The sequence below is a fragment of the Nerophis lumbriciformis genome, linkage group LG15, assembly GCF_033978685.3.
Source record: "Nerophis lumbriciformis linkage group LG15, RoL_Nlum_v2.1, whole genome shotgun sequence".
Taxonomy (NCBI): domain Eukaryota; kingdom Metazoa; phylum Chordata; class Actinopteri; order Syngnathiformes; family Syngnathidae; genus Nerophis; species Nerophis lumbriciformis.
The window spans coordinates 2931662-2952676 of record NC_084562.2 but is presented as its reverse complement, the minus strand read 5'-3'; the positions used below and the strand labels follow the sequence as shown (position 1 = coordinate 2952676).

The 21015-nt window shown below is 36.3% G+C and overlaps 1 protein-coding gene across 1 annotated transcript; it reads left to right on the top strand.

Moving 5' to 3' along the window:
- The first annotated feature begins 3628 nt into the window (after positions 1–3628).
- On the top strand, positions 3629–19350 carry LOC133616015 (transcription factor PU.1-like). Its single transcript, XM_061974996.2, has 5 exons — positions 3629–3954; positions 4406–4493; positions 6183–6379; positions 12036–12180; positions 17099–19350. Exons 1-5 carry the CDS (start codon positions 3913–3915, stop codon positions 17410–17412), a joined length of 786 nt encoding a protein of 261 aa, XP_061830980.1. The 5' UTR covers positions 3629–3912; the 3' UTR covers positions 17413–19350.
- The last annotated feature ends 1665 nt before the right edge of the window (positions 19351–21015 follow it).

The window sequence follows — 21015 nt, the reverse complement described above, 5'->3', positions numbered from 1 at the left end:
GGGAAAAAAAGGCCTATTTTGCAGAAGACATATCGATTGCAGTGGACACCGGATCCCAGACGGTTGCCGTGAGAACGAGCGTCATCTGCAGTGGACATTTGTTTTTGGTCCGTTACTTTATTTCAGAAAAGGAAGCCTTGTTCTGTAAAACACAAACGTCCACTGCAGAGGACATCCATCATCGGGTTTTCGGTGGTGTATTTTAACAAAAAATAGCCCTGTACACAAAACACAAATGTCCACTGCAGTGGACACTGGCTCTCAGGAAGCTGTCCTGAAAACCAGCTTCCTCTGCAGTGAACATTTTTTTTTGGTCCTTTGGTCTATTTCCTTTGTCAAAATCACACATTTTGGGGAAAAAAAAACAAAAGCCCTGTTATGCAGAACACAAATGTCCACTACAAAGGGTGCTGTATATCGGGATGGTGTCCTGAGAACCAGTATCCTCCGCATTGCACAGGTGTTTTTCGTCTATTTCTTTTGTCAGAGTTATACATGTTAGAAAATAAAGTCCTGTTTTGTAAAACGCAAATGTCCATTGTAGAGGAGATCCGGCATCCTGTTATCTGTGTGTGTCTTTACACATTTTGGAAGAAAAAAAAACTTCCTGTTATGCATAACACACATGTCCACTGCAGTGGACGTTGGATTTCAGGAGGTTGTCCCGAGATCCAGCGTCCTCTGCAATGGACATTTGTTTTTGGTCTATTTCATTTTGGAAAACAAGTCCTCTTATGCAGGACACAGATGTCAACCGCAATCTAACAAACTAACAAACAAACAAACAATACACTTTTTTTTCAGGAGGTTTTCCTGAGAACCAGCTTCCCTGCAGCGGACTTTTATCTTTGGGGCGGCGGAGCTCGGTTGGTAGAGTGACTTGAGGGTTCCAGGTTCGATCCCTGCTTCCGCCATCCTAGTCACTGCCGTTGTGTCCTTGGGCAAGATACTTTACCCACCTGCTCCCAGTGCCACCCACACTGGTTTAAAATGTAACTTAGATAATGGGTTTCACTTGTGGTCTGTTTCTTTAGTTACACATTTCAGAGACGAAAGCCCTGTTCTGTAAAACACAAACATCTACTGAGATCCAGTGTCCTCTGCAGTGCAGGCAATTGTTTGTGGTCTATTTCAATTTTCAAAATTAAAATTTTTCAGAAAAGAAAGCACTGTTCTGTAAAACACAAATGTCCACTGTATTTGACGCTGGATCTCGGGAACTTGCCTTGAGAACCAGTGTCCTCTGCAGTGGACATTTGTTGTGTGTCTGTTGTTTCTTACACAAAACTCAACTAAGGGAATACATTCTTGAACATAGGAGGGCCATAGTTATTTTTGCACAAATTACTTTTTTTGAGATAGGCTCCAGCACCCCTGAAACCCCAAACGGGACAAGCGGTAGAAAATGGATGGATGGAACTCTATGTTATTAAAGGGAATAATTGTATAATTTTATTGATATTGTTAAGTTTTTTTTAACCAGGGGTGTCGAACTAATTTTCACTGAGGGCCACATCACAGTTATGGCTGCCCTCAGAGGGCCCGCTTGGAACTGTCAAAAATGTATGAATATAAATGTATAGCTCATAATATAATTATACAATTGCCTGTGTAAACATTTTTTTAGATTTTGCAGTAAATAGAATGGTTGCTCAGTTGCCAGAATTTTACCGTAAAATGCATGGTAATTTTTGCAACATATTACTGTAAATGGAAAAACGGTTCTATATATTTTTTTTTCTGGTAAAGTTCTGGCAACTGAGCTGTATTGTCAATTTTTGCAGTGTACAATTTGAGGGATAACTTGCTTCAAAATCATAAGTCAAACACACATTTATTGATATTATTTTTTATTTTAACTTAAAAAAAAGTTTGAAATGTTTGATATTACTATATTTTTTGCATTATCAGATGATATTAAAGGGCCACATCACAGTTATGGCTTCCCTAAGAGGGCCGCATGGAACTTTCAAAAATGTATGAATATAAATGTATAGCTCATAATATAATTATACAATTGCCTATGTAAAAAATCTTTAGATTTTGCAGTAAATAAACTGGTAGCTCAGTTGCCACAATTTTACCGTAAATTTTATGGTAATTTTTGCAACATATTACTGTAAATGGAAAAACAGTACAATAGCTTTTTTTACAGTAAAATTCTGGCAACTGAGCCGCCAGTTTTTTACCCTAAAATGTATTGTCTTTTTTTGCAGAGTACAATTGGAGGGATAACTTGCTTCAAAATCATAAGTCAAACACACATTTATTCATATTATTTTTTATTTTAACTTAAAAAAAAGTTTGAAATGTATGAAATTACTATATTTGTTGCATTATCAGATGATATTAAAGGGCCACATCACAGTTATGGCTGCCCTAAAAGGGCCGCTTGGAGCTGTCATAAATGTATGAATATAAATTTATAGCTCATAATATAATTATCCAATTGCCTATGTAAAGAATCTTTAGATTTTGCAGTAAATAAACTGGTAGCCCAATTGCCACATATTTTACCGTAAAATGTATGGTAATTTGGTTACACTTTTAGTATGTAGAACATATTCACCATTAATTAGTTGCTTATTAAAGTAACAAATACTTAATTTAGAGTTATTTGGACAATAGGGGAACATATAAGGGTTAGGGTTAGGGTTACTAATAAGCAATAATTCTGAAGTCATTGAGGGAAGACTCTTAGTTAATGGCTTACTGGTTGTATAATAAGGCCATACAGAATAAGGCAGTAATAAGTACTTAATAATGACTAATTAAGAGCCAATATGTTTACTAATTTGCATGTTAATAAGCAACTAATTAATGGTGAATATGTGTTCCCCATACGAAAGTGTTACCGGTAATTTTTGCAACATATTACTGTAAATGGAAAAACGGTACTATAGTTTTTCTTACAGAAAAATTCTGGCAACTGAGCTGCCAGTTTTTTACCCTAAAACGTACTATCATTTTTTTGCAGTGTACAATTTGAGGAAAAAGTTGCTTAAAAATCATATGTCAAATAAACATTTATTGATATTATTTTAACTTAAAAAAAAGTTTGAAATGTATGATAGTACTATATTTGTTGCGTTATTTGATGATATTAAAGTGCAATTGCATGCAATACATATATTTTTTTCTGTCAAAATGGAAGAAACAAATACAGATAAAGTACTTTATTGACACATATTACTTCAAGGCCACATTAAATGGCGGGCCTTGAGTTTGACACCTGTGTTTTAAACTATTTTTAAGCTTATTATAGGCATGATCAACAAAATAAAGGGCAACGGTACACAATGATCCGGAACAATTTCAAACTAAAAGCAATACAGGCCCTGTTTTTCATCCGTATCGCACCGATTTAAAAAAAATTGGATGGATGGATGGAGTATCGCCCACCTCTTCAGTTCATGGTACAGGTTTAGACGTGACATCATTTGTGCCACAAAAGAGCATTAGAAAAAACCAAAGACATTTCAGAAGTTATTTTCTTGTATGTGACGATGAAGCGGCCCGTGAATGTGGGATGTTTTTAGTGGAAACGCTCGCTGATGATTGGCCGCTAAGGGAGGTGACAATATAGACAGCGTGATAAATGTGACGTTTCTCAAGCAGTAGACACACTCTGGTGCTTCCAGCCACACATATTTACAGAAGTTCAAAGTTCTTCTTTTGTTCCACAGCTAAACCGTGGGCCTTGTGTCTTTTCCATTTGATCATCACTGAAGGCCTCTCGGACTTGTCGAGGCCACAAGAGTTAAACTACACAATAAGAGACTCCACGGATGGACGGTTTTGGTTATCGTTGAGCGAGAGGAAATTTTGAAACGTTGTGCAATGGTGCTGCAAAAATTTTGAAAGGTTGTGAGACGCATTCGGTTTGCAAAGCTGTTTGGAAAAGAAGCCTCCATGTTGCATCCCTACAGAATGGAGACCTACCTCATTCCACCTGTAAGTATTATTTTGTTTTTTTATTGGCATTGTATTGCCAAGATGTATCATTTCTCACAGTTATTTTGTAATATGCAACGTTAACAATAAACACATTCACAAGGTGAAGAATAGACATCTTGTAAACATCATATTCCATGACCGAGTGAGTTCTACTTGATTTATAACAGGATGCCAACTGTTACTGTCCTTTATACCACGGGCGACATGAAAATGAAACTCAGAAGTTTTTCAGAGTTTCAGAATAGCAGTGGCATGGAAATTACACGAAATATGTACTCCATGTAAATATATATACAGTTCATAGTCTGACTTTTTTTTTTTTGTAGAAATCTCTGCATGGAATGATAATCCCTGGCTAGATTATAATGTTTATTGTTCATATCCTATCGTAAAATATTTTCATTTGTGAAAATGTATGATTTTCCTTTGTGTTTGTGTGCCGCTGCAGCCCTCGGAGGAAATCTACGACCCTGAGATGTACATACAAATACCAGATTATTATAATTCATATGTTCTGGATGCAGAGATGCAGCCAGGTCAGTAAAACTCCAGCATTTATTTGGATTTTCATGTCTTCAGACATTTATTATCAAAACAAAAATCATTATTAGTAATATGCAGTAATATTACTATCAACTGTGTGTTAAAAATGATAAAAATAGTAAATGACATTTATAAAATCAGGTAAAACATGGGGAAATAAATGTGAATGTAATTACACAAGGGAGCATATTTTCAATACCACTCAACATTAGTACAACATTAGAATGAGACTAGACTGAAATATAGAAAATAAAATAAATATATTTTGGTGTAATTCTTGAGGTTTTAAGGAGCCCACAGTGCATGCAGCTGGAGCTCGCACAGGAAACAGATGCTATTTCTTTCGGCCGCTGCAATTACATACATAGAACAACTTTTGCCCCATGGGGTTTTATTGATGCACACAACTTTCTTTTAGAAGCAAGTGCTTTGAATATTCCACCAAAACAAACTTAATGGGAAAATATGCAATATGTGATAATTTGGCTGTAGGTTTTTCCCTTTGACTACTACAGTATACACTTTTTTTTTTAACTTAATTTTCTTAGCCTTTTTTATTCGCATTTCATTATTCTATTTATTTTATTTTAACTTCAGCTAATGTCCTGTATACTGCATACAGTGTTGCTGCTATTGGAGCCTAAAAATCACAGGGGTCATGAAACTCAAGGCCCGGGGGCAACATCTGGCCCGCCAGATTATTGTTTTACGGCCCGCAAACATGTGCAACAATTAGACATTTCGTAATTAAAAAGAAATGTGTTTCATTTTTTGACAGAAAAAAATATATATATATTTAAAAAAAATCTAAATTTTTCAATGCAAAAATATATTCCGATCATTTTTTTTCTTCAGTGAAACCCTTTTTAGAATTAACTTTAGTATCTGCTTGTTACCTTTAATTGTAATTGTAATAACATTTAATTTATTTAATTTGTTTAATTTATTTTTTATTTCATTTTTAAAGTTGTAATTTTTATTTTTTTATTTTTTTTATTTTTTATTTTCTATTTTTTATTTTTTATTTTTTATTTTTTATTTTTTATTTTTTATTTTATTTATTTATTTATTTATTTATTTATTTATTTATTTATTTATTTATTTATATATGTATTTTTTTTATTTTTTGTATTTACAGACAAACATAGTTTTATATTTCATTAATATTTCTTTTGTTAATATCAGAGCCCATTCTGCAAAAAGGTCATCCCTAGAAGCACACAGCTTATGGACAGGGACTCACAGTTAAAATATGCATCATCATATAATATCATGTGGCAATTTTACATTTACTGTATCTGGTTTATAAAGGGGCTAGTTCAGGTCAGCTGTAACTGCGATGAATGAAAATGCCATACTGATAAAAAAAAAAAAGTTTAATATAATACAAAAATGAACAACAGATAAGTGCAGCTTTTAATTTTTGTTGTTGGCCATGAGCAAAACTTTGAGATTTTCAGATGGAAATAAAATATGCCTGAATATATTTTGATTATGATCTTAAAGTTAGTAGAGAGATGGGTATTCTAGGCTTTTATTTATATTTTGCAGTTAAATAATCAAATAGAGCAGGTAAATATCCAAAAAGCAACTTGAAAAATTCCCTACGATTGAGATCTTTGTCTTCCATTTCAACAACTAAGCGTGACTTGACCCCATGTTTCATGGTCATGTCTACTCAGATCATTGGGACTATCGCACTCACCCTCATGGACACCCAGTCGAGTTCGACAACCTCCAGGAAACAAACTTCACCGAGTTGCAGAGTGTGCAGTCGCTGCACCCGCCCAGCCTGATCCGACATGACACCATGCGCTACGACGCAGAGAGTCTGCTGGAGCCAAATCTGGGGGCACATTCTCACATGTTGCAGCAGCATGTAAGTGCCTCTGTCACTACTCACAAGTCATGTAATTAGGTGGAGACACTATTCAACTGGCGGCCTCCGACTTCAGTGGAGACAAACATTTTTGCAGCAATTTCCTGAAAAACACTGGGGTCCCAACTTGTGATTTACATAACTGAGGCGTTCCCCAAGGCACCCCTTTGAGTCCTCTCCTTTTTGGCAGTTACACATTTGTTTGTAACTGTAGCTTGTTTACTTCAGATACAGTCAGGAGTCATTCGTTCAACTTATTTAGTTATACTAGTAGTGTTCTATTTTAGGTCTTCTCTTTTTCATCATTTGGGCTATTCAGCCCACACGTTCTGTTCAAAAAACTTGTGAGAGACTCACATTTTTACAGCAGATTCTTAAAAACACTAGATGGGTGTCAAAGAGATGATATTTGACGAATTGCCACCGGTCTTAAGCCTATTGGAAATGAGGCCCCCGAAACATGTCAATTGAATATCCCTGTAATACTGTAAATACATATATTTACTAGGGATGTCCGATAATGGCTTTTTGTCGATATCCGATATTCCGATATTGTCCAACTCTTTAATTACCGATACCGATATCAACCGATATATACAGTCGTGGAATTAACACATTGTTATGCCTAATTTGGACAACCAGGTATGGTGAAGATAAGGTACTTTTAAAAATAAAAAAATAAAATACAATAAGATAAATAAATTAAAAACATTTTCTTGAATAAAAAAGAAAGTAAAACAATATAAAAACAGTTACATAGAAACTAGTAATAAATGAAAATGAGTAAAATTAACTGTTAAAGGTTAGTACTATTAGTGGACCAGCAGCACGCACAATCATGTGTGCTTACGGACTGTATCCCTTGCAGACTGTATTGATATATATTGATATATAATGTAGGAACCAGAAATATTAATAACAGAAAGAAACAACCCTTTTGTGCGAATGAGTGTGAATGAGTGTAAATGGGGGAGGACGTTTTTTTTGGGTTGGTGCACTAATTGTAAGTGTATCCTGTGTTTTTTTATGTTGATTTAATAAAAAAAATAAAAAAAACCCACACAAAAAAACTCGATACAGATAATAAAAAAAAAACGATACCGATAATTTCCGATATTACATTTTAACGCATTTATCGGCCGATAAATAAACATCTCGAATATTTACATTTACATTTACACATGCAAAAGGTTAGAATTGAGGCACATAATACATGTTGAAAAGACAAATAACTTAACCTCTAAAGGCCTTAGTGGCCACATGCGTGGACAGCACCTTTTATCTCTTATTTCCAAAATTGTGAACACTACTGAATTGGGGTCTTATGCATATGGACACTTATACTGCTATCTAGTGGTGTCAGAAGAGTATAACATACAATGGAATTTGGAAAAAAAAGTGTAAAAATAAAAATGTGCATGTCACTACACATGAAGTACACGTTTGTGTACTTATGGACTAAGTACATCATATTAAAAGATGATTTTTAGTTTTTATTCTAATTAGGGTCCAATAAGCCCAAATAGCAAAGATAAATAAAAAAAAGCATGTAAATAAACAGCTTGGGCCTTAAGAGGTTAATAAAAGAGGCCACCTTGTTCATTTATAAATCTAAGCTCATATAAACCATTTCATACAATACAATACAAATAGGGCTGGGTACCTTTCATAATTGAACCGATACGGTACGATTCCTGGTACCTGGGAATCGATACTGGTTCTTAAAGGGGAACTGCACTATTTAGCATGTTTTGTGTTTCTTATGCTTCACTGATAGTGTTAAGTCTTAGTATTTTATCTCTTTTAATAGCTAAACTGTTATTGTTTTACATATTGCTTTGTAAGGTAGCACTTTGAGATTATTTAAATGAAAAGTGCGTAACAAATAAAATATATCATTGTTTATTTTTTCTGGTAGGCGTTTTACTCCTTTGTTGTCCTACTCTTTTCAGCGGTCATTGAACGCACCGTAAAAACAACAGTCTCGTAGTTCTCCGATGTAGTATTCAGTGCCATGACAGGTTCAAGTGAACAATTGAATGTCTTAGTTGTTCAAACAGCAACTTGTTTATACATGTTTGGATTGAAGTATCTGGTTTCTAAATGGGAAAATAAGTTAATGTTTTCATGTTAGCATTTAAGATGGCAAGCTAGCGCCATTCAGTCCATGAGTTTATCAATGTGCAATTTGCAATCACGATCTTTCGCTCATTTCAATTTAAAACATTAATACAACCGTCAGGAGTTTTACTACGATTATCATTTAAAAAGGTGTATTGCTACATCCCAGCAGTAGTTAGAGCCAACTGAGTCTGCAACTGGACGAGACGTCACGCGCAACCCAAGTACCGAAACAAGGCACCGTTGAATTTTGGGTGAATCGGTAGGACAGGCAAGGTTCGGTCGGTACCGAATTCGGTGGCCAAACTAGATACAATTCAATACATGTTTTCCGGTTCGTGTTTAAAATGTACATCACGTTGCATAACAATAAAAAAAAACAATACCAATTTAGGTAACGGAGCTGTGCTAACCCCCTCCAGTCATTGTTGAAATATCACTGAATAATCAGAAAACAATTAATTAGTGAACTTTTTTATTACCTTCCTGCCACAAGTGGTGGAAAAGTATATTGCAACTGAGTACCATTGCAGCCCATCCAGACCACTGATGAGAAATAAAAAATTTTTTTGGCGGCCCTCCAGGACGCGCTCGTGGTCAAACAATGGGCCCCCGGCCCCATGGTTAAGAAAGTTGACCAAGTGACTTTTGGAATATTCCACATTTGAGGGGTGTAATGATTTAGGGTAACAAGACTGAGAGAAAACCCAGGGACAACATGTGAAATTATTATTATTTTTTTTTTTTAATAACATAAACTTAAAGCATAGTTAGGAAGTTGGGATAAGGAGAAACCTAAATATGAAAAGTATGTAACATTTTTGATTTTATTACATGATAAAGTCTTATTTTAGGAAGAGGGGACAGACAGTTTGTGGTTCCACTTAATATTTTACATTTTATTTATTACCTTCTCAAGGGTGTAATGTAATTTTTGTCGTTGCTTTGTCTGTTAGTTAATAGTTAGAAACATAACCTATAAAAACTTGCCATTTATTTTTTTATTTTTTTAAATGGAATAACAAACAACCGATTAGATTTTGGGCTTGATCTTACTCATTTCAATTATGTTACCTTATGTTTACGTTACAAGCTTCAACTTCTGCGCGTGTATGTGTGTGTATTTGTGTTAGTGTGTGTGTGTGTGTGTGTGTGTGTGTGTGTGTGTGTGTGTGTGTGTGTGTGTGTGTGTGTGTGTGTGTGTGTGTTCTGGCAATACTTACTTAATGGGGACATTGCTCTGTTTACAAAGTCACCTTTAGGGGACCTCTGACGGTATGGGGACAAAAAAACATGTCCCCTAAACTTAGGGAAACCTTTTTAAATGATAGTCAAATCCATTCTGAAGATGCCTAAGTGATTTTTAAGCTGTAGCCCATAAAACATGTTTACTGGTTAGTTTGAGTTTGAGTTTGAGTTATTTCTGTGGTTTAAGGTAAAATAAGATAATCCTTTATTGATCCCACAACAAAGAAATGTGGGTTACTGTGTTTACCTGTTTCAAATATTGGTAAAAGAGAAAATTAACTTTCTTGAAAAGTGAAACATTTGTTATCCTGGCATCAATAGTACTGTGATTCTGTATGGTATCCATCCTTAGTTAAAACTAATATATTTTTCCAAAAACAAAATCTGGTTTAGTGTTCATTAGGATGACATTTTCATACAGCATGATTATAAAACATTATTCCCTTAAAGTATGATTCACATTCAGAATTTTCCATCCTTCTTAATATGGTAGTTGGAGTTGCAGACAACTTCATTACTGCTAAATAGCAGTTTTCAGTCATGTCACAGAAGATGCCGGATTTGCTTTAACATTTAAGTGGTGAAACTTCCTACAAGAGGACAGCTGTAGTGCTGTATTCTGAGGATCATGTCATATTTAATTTGAACTTTTTTTTTTGAAATGGTCCTCAGTAGTCACGTACAAATTTGTGTGAATTATGCAAAATTATTTAAATTTGGTCCCCATGAACCATATTAACTTTTTTTCCCCAGGGTCCCCAGTAAGAATGATCAGCACATTACTTCATCAATCCAGAGATTTAAAGACATGTATGAGCTAACTGGGCAGTGGCCATTTTACCTAACTTTTTTTATGCCTCCACAACCTGTGGAAAGTGTGGTCCCCACAAGTGATGATCAAAAACTTGGTCCCCATTCCAAATGATAACCAGTATGTATATGTGTGTGTGTGTGTGTGTGTGTGTGTGTGTGTGTGTGTGTGTGTGTGTGTGTGTGTGTGTGTGTGTGTGTGTGTGTGTGTGTGTGTTTCGTTGCTGGAGACCCGCCTCCACTCACAGAGACAAAGACAGCGGAAAAATGACACGAGGCTTTACTCCGTGTCTTTCATTCCGGAATCCGCTATAGATCGCTCAAAAAGTTACAGGCAAACTTTCTTCAAACTTTCAGGAATTGTATGAAATGTCATAAAGGACAAGTGATTACATTTTGGGGCCGATCCGTATGATTTTTATTGTGTTACCTTACGTTACGAGCTTCAGCTTCTGTGTGTATGTGCTTGATCTCCCTCCTCCACCCACAGAGACAAAGACAGTAGAGGGCTTTACTCCGTTTGTTTCATTCCACTATAGATAGCTCAAAAAGTTATGAGCGGATTTTGATGACACTATTAGGAAATGTTAGTAATGGAATAAGGAACAAGTGATTACATTTTGGGGGTGATCCTGATCAACATCTAGATTTAGGATTGAGAGACAGGGCCTAGAGAAAGTATGTACGATTTCTTTTAATGTTTTTTTCTAGTTATATGTGCAGTCAGATCAATGTGTAAGACACTTTGCTTGATAAAAACATTGTTACAGTTCATTTTATCATGCATGTACGCATTTTAAATCTTGGGGACACAAATGGTACTGATTCGTATGTGATTGAAGCACATATGTATTGTTGACAAAGGCTGTTAAAGACAGGACCTAATTAGACATTTAAGCCTTTTAACATTTTTACAGAAACACCACAAGCAATTTAAAAATACATTTTAAATGTTCTTTTTGTCACAAATATTGTCAAATCTGTGTTGAAAAATATCTCAGTGAACATTTTGGGATTTGGTGGCATTTTAGAGTTGTTTCTACAAAATCAGGAAGTGATCATTTGTGTTTGATACACAGTTTTTTTTTCAAGCGCATGTTTGGAATCCAAAGTAGTTCAGTGACGCAGTACACACTTTTTACAAGTCCATTCATCTCTTAGAAAAATTACATTCATATGAAGCAATTGTATTGTTAACCTGTTGCACATCATTTAAAAATGTAAAAAAGTAAAATGTAAAAAAAACAACTAAGTATAAAATGACATAAACAAACACTCAGTGATATTCTAAATGATATATAACAGTTGAACACAAATTATTACAAAAACTGACATCTCAGTCAATAAAGTAAACCTTTAACGAATGTATTAACACTCATTGTGCTCACGCGTTGAAAGCCTGACCAGATGAATTCATCTGTGTTTTGATTAAATATAACTTCTCATAGGTCAATAACTAAAACTTTGTATTTTGTAGGTTTTCCCACGGACTCTGTATTCAACACATATGTCCCAGCGCAGCACTGATGATGACGAGCATGGAGGTCAAAGTCCCCCCTTGGAGGTCTCTGATGAGGAGTGTCTCAGAGATCAAATCCCTTATGTTTCACACGGAGAGATGGGTAAGACAACTCATTTAACGCTCAGGTAGTAGATAGGACAATCTCAGGCTTTGTCAATTCATGCTCAAAGCCTAGATAGGACAGCTCTAGTCGAATCTTAGGCATTATCAATTCATGCTCAAATACCATATGGGCATTTCTAGTCTTGTCTCAAGCTTCACCAGTTAATGCTGATAGCCTAGATGAGACAGCTATAGTGTAGTCTCAGGCTTCATCAGTTCATGCGCAGAGACAAGACACGACAGCTCCAGTCTAGTCTACACTCACGATTCATTGGTTCATGCTCAGGCACTCGATAGGACAGCACTAGTCTAGTCTTGTCTCAGGGTTCATTAGTTTATACTCAGAGACTAGATAGGACCGTTCTAGTTGAGTCTCAGGCTTCATCGTTTCATGCTCACACAGTAGATAGGACAACTCTACTCTAGGCTCATGCTTTATCTGCTAATGCTCAAACCCTTAATAGTCTAGTCTCAAGCTTCACCAGTTAATGCTTTGAGAGTTGATAGGACAGTGCTAATCTAGTTTAGTATTAGGGTTCTTTGATTCATGTCAAAGACTAGTCAGGACAGCCCTTGTGTAGGATAGGTCAGTTCTCGTTCTAGACAAGACTTGACTAGAGCCGTCCTATCTAGACTCTGGAGTATGAACTGATGAAGCCTGCCCATATGAGAGTCAAATGTCTGCTAAGACAACCTGAATAGTCCAGTTAGAATCAATGCACTGAGGTCACAATCTTTATCTAATGAGATACATTATTAGAGCTGGATTTAAAAAACATGTCATATTGCCCAAAAATGTGTGAGTGTGTTCTTTGATTTGAACACATCATCAACCATTTGTCAAAAAGTAGATCCGTTTTTCAGCTCCCGGCCTATTTCAGTCATCCTTCATCATCAGAAACCTGAATTGTCAGGTGGATTTTACCCCCGCTTTTTTCATGGGTTTGTGTCAGTGATATGATAGCTTGGGTGTATTAACTCATTAGATTTACCATCTAAATTAAGTTAAAGTTAAAGTTAAAGTACCAATGATTATCACACACACACACACTAGGTCATTTTTGGTGATTTAACCCCCAATTCCAACTCTTGATGCTGAGTGCCAAGCAGGGAGGTAATGGGTCCCATTTTTATAGCCTTTGGTATGACTCAGCCGGGGTTCAAACTCACAACCTTCCAGTCTCAGGGCGGTCACTCTAACCACAAGGCCACTGAGCAGGTGGTCTAAATGCACTTGCCAGCAGAAAACAGATACTGTAGTAGAAACTGTCCATAGTTCTGCTCCCTCCAACTGGATTTTGCAGACAAAATTATGCTAATGACTAACACTTAATATAGCTGGTTATGGTTATAATTTATTGGTTTCAAGTCTGTTTAACGCATTACATTAAGGAACACAGGCAGTTCAAATAATTTTTCTGAATAGCGATCTCTCCTCACAAGTTTCTAATGATAACGGACACAATTCATAACAGAAATAAATACGAATCCACTGTGGGTACACCCCAAATAAAAACACTTGGAATAACAATCAGAGAGTTGACATAAAAGCATTTGAAATGCTGGAGGACGGGTAAATGTTGGCTCGTGTCAAAGTACTAGTATCCTTTACGTCACAGCACACACAATTTTGGGAGTTGTGCAATGTGACATTTTGGAATTGTTAGGCAAAACATAAATGTCCAGTTCAGGAGGTTAACTTGTCAAACATTGTTTCACTCAGAATACCCATTATGAATCAGTATGCGTTGGCTAATACTGTCAGACGGTGAAAAACATAATGAACATATTCCTTGGAACTTGCATGCGCTTCTTCCAAAAATCACCTCAAAATGATTTTGCATTTAAGATTACATAATTGATGCGAACGTATTCCCATTCTGTTGCCTCTTATTGGTCGCTATCAGGGCCGGCCCGTGGCATAGGCCGTATAGGCAAATGCTAAGGGCGCCGTCCATCAGGGGCGCCACGCCAGTGCCACAAATGTTGGAGGAAAAAAAAAAAAAAGTTGGTACTATTATTTCTAAATACAAAAAATAATCCCACGTTAATTAAAATGCAAAGTAAAGCCTATATAATAGAAATATTATTTGTTACAACATTACGCCCCCCCCCCCCCAAGACAGAGGTAGCAGGTATGCCTACATGAAATTATTTGTCTGTTACAGAATGTGATAGTAACCTGGCTTTTTAGCATTAAGCTAATGTTACATGATTCGGCAATTGCTAATCAATAAATAGCTAGTTCTGTTTTAACGTCGGGTTAATATTGTGGAGGGGGCTAAATTGTTATGGAAAATAATAATGTAACGTTAGGTAATTACAGTACTCCCACCTTACATTCCTCAGGGACATTTGTATTAGATCTTTTAAGCAGGTGTTTTTTGTTTACATTGTTATTGCCTTCTGGTTAGCTAATGTTTGCCCTGCAGGTAATAGTCACTTTTCCACCCCTTTATATATTAGGTATAGTTGTAAGCCTAGTTGTTAAAGTGCACATCATTAATGTAAATTAAGCAATATGTATGTAAAAAATATTGTATTTCATATATTCATTTTTTATTTTTTGCATTCATTTATTTATTCATATGTTTTTTTATCTTGTTAACTATTCTGATTGTTAATTTGCTTTCTTTAAGTAAAAAAAAGGTCAAAGACAAAGCTATTCGGTTTCTTGTGCGTATATACACTTCACTGCCAATGTGGGGGGGCGCCACCTAAAATCTTGCCTAGGGCGCCAGATTGGTTAGGGCCGGGCCTGGTCGCTATGAATGACATACAAATCTCTTCCAGCTACAGTACATGTACACATAGATTAGAAACAGCGAGCTAATTAGGCAAGATGTTGCATAGACAATACTTGCCAACCCTCCCGGATTTTCCGGGAGACTCCCGAAATTCAGCGCCTCTCCCGAAAACCTCCCGGGACATGTTTTCTCCCGAAAATCTCCCGAAATTCAGACGGAGCTGGAGGCCACGCCCCCTCCAGCTCCATGCGGACCTGAGTGACGTGTCGGCAGCCTGTATTCACGTCCGCTTTCCCACAATATAAACAGCGTGCCTGCCCAATCACTTTATAACTGTAGAATGATCAAGGGCGAGTTCTTGGTTTCTTATGTGGGTTTATTGCTAGGCAGTTTCATTAACGTCCTCCCAGCGCGGTAACAACACACAACAACAGCAGTCACGTTTTCGTCTACCGTAAAGCAGTTTGTCTGCCGTAAACAGCAATGTTGTGACACTCTTAAACAGGACAATACTGCCATCTACTGTACATGCATATGTGACAATAACATCTAGGGCTTTAAGAGAGTGCAGTGCACAACTGCTATACTATATATATATATATATATATATATATATATATATATATATATATATATATATATATATATATATATATATATATATATACATAAATATAAATATATATATATATATATATATATATATGTATGTATATATATATACACAATAAAATAAATATAAATATAACTAGAATTCACTGAAAGTCAGGTATTTCATATGTATATATATATATATATGAAATACTTGAGTATATATATATTTATATATGAAATACTTGAGTATTTCTTATATATATATATATATATATATATATATATATATATATATATATATATATATATATATATATATATATATATATATATATATGAAATACTTGACTTGGTGAATTCTAGCTGTAAATATACTCCTCCCCTCTTAACCACGCCCCCACCCCAACCATGCCCCCACCCCCAACCACGCCCCCACTCTTCCCATACCCCACCTCCCGAAATCGGAGGTCTCAAGGTTGGCAAGTATGGCATAGACATGGTATTTGTCATGTTCTTGACTCTTGAACGCATCATAATAATCCACTAACCACGTTAAACCCAGATTCCGAACTAACAAAGGTCTTAACTCATTCTCTTTCTATGCCACATCAATGTGGAATGCACTCCCAACAGGTGTAAAAGAAAGGGCATCTCTATCCTCCTTCAAAACCACACTAAAAGAACACCTCCAGGCAACTTCAACCCTAAACTAACAGCCTCCCTTCCACATAATACCTCTTCGGATTGTAAACAATCAAATGTAAACAATCAAACAATCAAATGTAGTCACTTTTTCTTATACTTTCTGATCTCTCTCTCTATGTCCACTACTTGCTGTACATATCCTACCAAGTTTCAATATCCATTTCTCTGAAGAGGCAATTGTTGATGCTGATTGTTGATGACTGAAGTGTTGATACCAACCAAACCTAACCCCCCCCCCCCCCCCTCCATATCCCACACCCCGGATTGTAAATAATGTAAATAATGTAAATAATGCAATGTATATACTCTGATGATTATCTTGTGTGATGACTGTATTATGACGTTAGTATATATTTGATAGTATACATCTGTATCATGTATCAATTTAAGTGGACCCCGACTTAAACAAGTTGAAAAACTTATTCGGGTGTTACCATTTAGTGGTCAATTGTACGGAATATGTACTTCACTGTGCAATCTACTAATAAAAGTGTCAATCAATCAATCAATCCCCTCAATTCCCCCCCAAAACGGATTAACTCGCTGGAATTAAAAGACAATATAACATACATCCGTAAACATGGATGCATATGCAAAAGTGCAATATATTTATCTGTACAGTAATCTCTTTATTTATATCTGCACCTTATTGCTCTTTTATCCTGCACTACAACGAGCTAATGCAACAAAATGTCGTTCTTATCTGTACTGTAAAATTAAAATTGAATGACAATAAAGGAAGTCTAAGTCTAAATCTAAGTCTAAAGTCTCTAAGTTCATGGGCCAAGAAGCAAAATGTGTACATTATGAACAGAATAAGCCATAAAAGTACACAACAAATAACCTGAAACTTTTTGATCTTTCCAAAAGGCAACAAAAAAAAGATCCGTTTGTACCAGTTCCTGTTGGACCTTTTAAGGATCGGCGACATGAAGGAAAGCATCTGGTGGGTGGACAGAGACAAGGGAACCTTCCAGTTTTCGTCCAAACACAAGGAGGCTCTCGCACACCGCTGGGGAATCCAGAAGGGGAATCGCAAAAAAATGACCTATCAGAAAATGGCGAGGGCTTTGCGCAACTACGGCAAAACCGGAGAGGTGAAAAAGATCAAGAAGAAACTGACATACCAGTTCAGTGATGAGGTGCTTGGGAAGAGTCATTTTGAAAGAAAGTCATACATGTAGACACAAGACTGGATCGTGCACACGAGGTGACTTTTGGGTTCTGGTATCAGTGGTCACTTAAAGTTACCATTGTTTGTAAATAGCATTAAAAAACGTCAGTGAAAGTGAACAAAGGCAACGTGCAGGTTAATGATGGTTTTATGTAGAACATTTATACACCCCAGCACACAAATACAGTGTATGGACATGTGCTGTCTATCCATCCATCCTTTTTCTATAGTCTTTATTTTGTCAGACTCACGGGAAAGCTTTAGTTTATCCCGTCTGACTTTAGCCAGTTTACTTCCAAAGGTATACTGTTTATGTACACCAAGGCTATTTAACTGGCAGCCCAAGGGCCCAATCAGGCGCTGGAATGACACCAGACAGTTCAATTCAAAACTTGGGAGACCAACATTTTTGCAGCAAATTCCTGAAACCACTAGAGTCCTCCAGTTGTATAGGTGAACTTGGACCGCTGTAAACTCATTGGCAGATCCTTGCATTGACACTTTAACATTTCTAGCAAACGTAGGACACTGGGGTCCAAATGTGTTATTTACACAACTAAGGCGTTCCACAAGGCACCTATGTAAGTCCCCATCTTTTTCGGCAGTGTACTTTTTTTGTAATGTGATTTATGTAACTTAGGTGTTGCTGTAGCTTGTTTACTTCAGATGCTGTAGTAGTCTCTTGTTCAACTTCTTTAGTTATACTAGTAGTGTTCCATTTTAGGTACTCTCTTTTTCTTCATTTGGGCTGGTCATCCGGTGGCCTGTAAGTTCGGCTAAAAAAACCTTATGAGAGACCAACATCTTTTCAGATGGTCCTTAAAAACAGCATAACCAAAACAATTTGGATAAATATCCCTTATGGAGGCAGCACGGTGACACAGGGGTTAGTGCATGTGCCTCACAATACAAAGGTCCTGAGTAGTCCTGAGTTCAATCCCGGGCTCGGGATCTTTCTGGGTGGAGTTTGCATGTTCTCCCCGTGACTGCGTGGGTTCCCTCCGAGTACTCCGGCTTCCTCCCACCTCCAAAGACATGCACCTTGGGATAGGTTGATTGGCAACACTAAATTGTCCCTAGTGTGTGAATGTGAGTGTGAATGTTGTTTGTCTATCTGTGTTGGCCCTGTGATGAGGGTGTACCCCGTCCAGGGTGTACCCCGCCTTACGCCCGAATGCAGCTGAGATTGGCTCCAGCACCCCCCGCGACCCCAAAAGGGACAAGCGGTAGAAAATGGATGGATGGATGGATCCCTTATGATCATTTTTTGACACGTGTTGTTCGTCCCAAATCGATTATGGTGTGGAAATGTCAGAAAATCTATTCCTTTTCTTCTTCCCTCCTTTGTAGCCAAGATAATGATGTTTTTTTGTTTTTTTTGTTTATTGAGTATGTCATAGTCAGCTCCACATCACACATATAGTACATGATATACATACTTACCTCCAGTGAACAGTCTTGTGCTCAATGGCAATATTATTATCTCACAAAAAAGAAAATACAATTTTAGGGATGTCCGATAATGGCTTTTTGCCGATATCTGATATTACGATATTGTCCAACTCTTTAATTACCGATACCGATATCAACCAATACCGATATCAACCGATAAATACAGTCGTGGAATTAACACATTATTATGCCTAATTTGGACAACCAGGTATGGTGAAGATAAGGTACTTTTAAAAAAAATATAAAATAAAATAAGATAAATAAATTAAAAACATTTTCTTGAATAAAAAAGAAAGTAAAACAATATAAAAACAGTTACATTGAAACTAGTAATTAATGAAAATTAATACAATTAACTGTTAAATGTTAGTACTATTAGTGGACCAGCAGCACGCACAATCATGTGTGCTTACGGACTGTATCCCTTGCAGACTGTATTGATATATATTGATATATAATGTAGGAACCAGAATATTAATAACAGAAAGAAACAACCCTTTTGTGTGAATGAGTGTAAATGGGGGAGGGAGGTTTTTTGGGTTGGTGCACTAATTGTAAGTGTATCTTGTGTTTTTATGTTGATTTAATAAAAAAAAAAAAAAAAAAGAAAAAAAAATCCGATACCGATAATTTCCGATATTACATTTTAACGCATTTATCGGCCGATAATATCGGCAGGCCGATATTATCGGACATCTCTAGAAAATTTAATTAAGAAAATAAAATAAAATAAAATTAAATTAAACATATCTAAAAAGGGTAATGGGAAGAAGTATAAACTTTTTGAATCCCCCCTTTTTTACATAGTTACTTTAACTAATATCCAGTTTCCTCTGAACCACATTTGATCACATTCACCTGGAACCACATAACTCAATTTGCCCAGAACAATGTGCTTACAATTCTCAATATATCATCATAAGTAAGTCATATAAGTCATTCATACCCATATTCAAAATAAGCTAGACCTCACTATACCGAACCAAAATATTAGATTTGTACAATTCCTTAAAATGCTCAATGTTTGAGCAGTGTTTGAGCTCATCACTCAGGCTGTTCCATATTTTCACCCCACAGACTGAGACACAAAAACTTTTCCTTGTGCTAAATGCAAAAGCGTGTTTATATTTTGTCGTTCCTCTGAGGTTATACCCCGCATCCCTTTCTATTAATAAACTTTTAATATTTGCAGGCAATTGATAACTTCTTGCTTTAAACATGATAGACCCTATTCTATTAAATCAGGAAATTTTAACAGTTTTGACCTTAAAAATAAGCTATTTGTGTGCTTCTTGAACCCCACATTATGGATAATTCTAAGTGCTCGTTTTTGTAAGATTTTTAAGGGGTGTATGTTGTTTTTATAATTATTTACCCAAACTTCTGCACAGTAACTTAAGTGAGGATAAATGAGTGAATAGTAGATGGTTCGAGGGTGTTTAAGGCCCATCGCTGCACACTCATCTGGGTACTGACGGTACACTGTGTTTTGCAATACAGTAAGCACACACTGAATGTGCAAAAGTTATTCAATATATCCTTGTGTAACATTTGTTTTTAAAAAGAAAGGCTTGTCCTCATTTTATAATTTTTCTGTTTTGAACTTGCAACTCTTTATGCTGCCTGGGTTGATATACAATTTAACATACACAGCGAAGCCACAATAAACAACTGTAAGTATCTTGGTGTGAGGTTGGGGTAAACCGGACTCCTTAAAGGCCTACTGAAATGTGATTTTCTTAATTAAACGGGGATAGCAGGTCCATTCTATGTGTCATACTTGATCATTTCGTGATATTGCCATATTTTTGCTGAAAGGATTTAGTAGAGAACATCGACGATAAAGTTTGCAACTTTTGTTCGCTGATAAAAAAAGCCTTGCCTGTACCGGAAGTAGCAGACGATGTGCGTGTGACTTCACAGGTTGTGGAGCTCCTCACATCTGCACATTGTTTACAATCATGGCCACCAGCAGCGAGAGCGATTCGGACCGAGAAAGGGACGATTTCCCCATTACTTTGAGCGAGGACCTGATATTCAGCTGGGAATGACTAAAACAGTAAATAAACACAAGACATATATATACTCTATTAGCCACAACACAACCACACTTATATTTAATATGCCACAAATTAATCCCGCATAACAAACACCTCCCCCC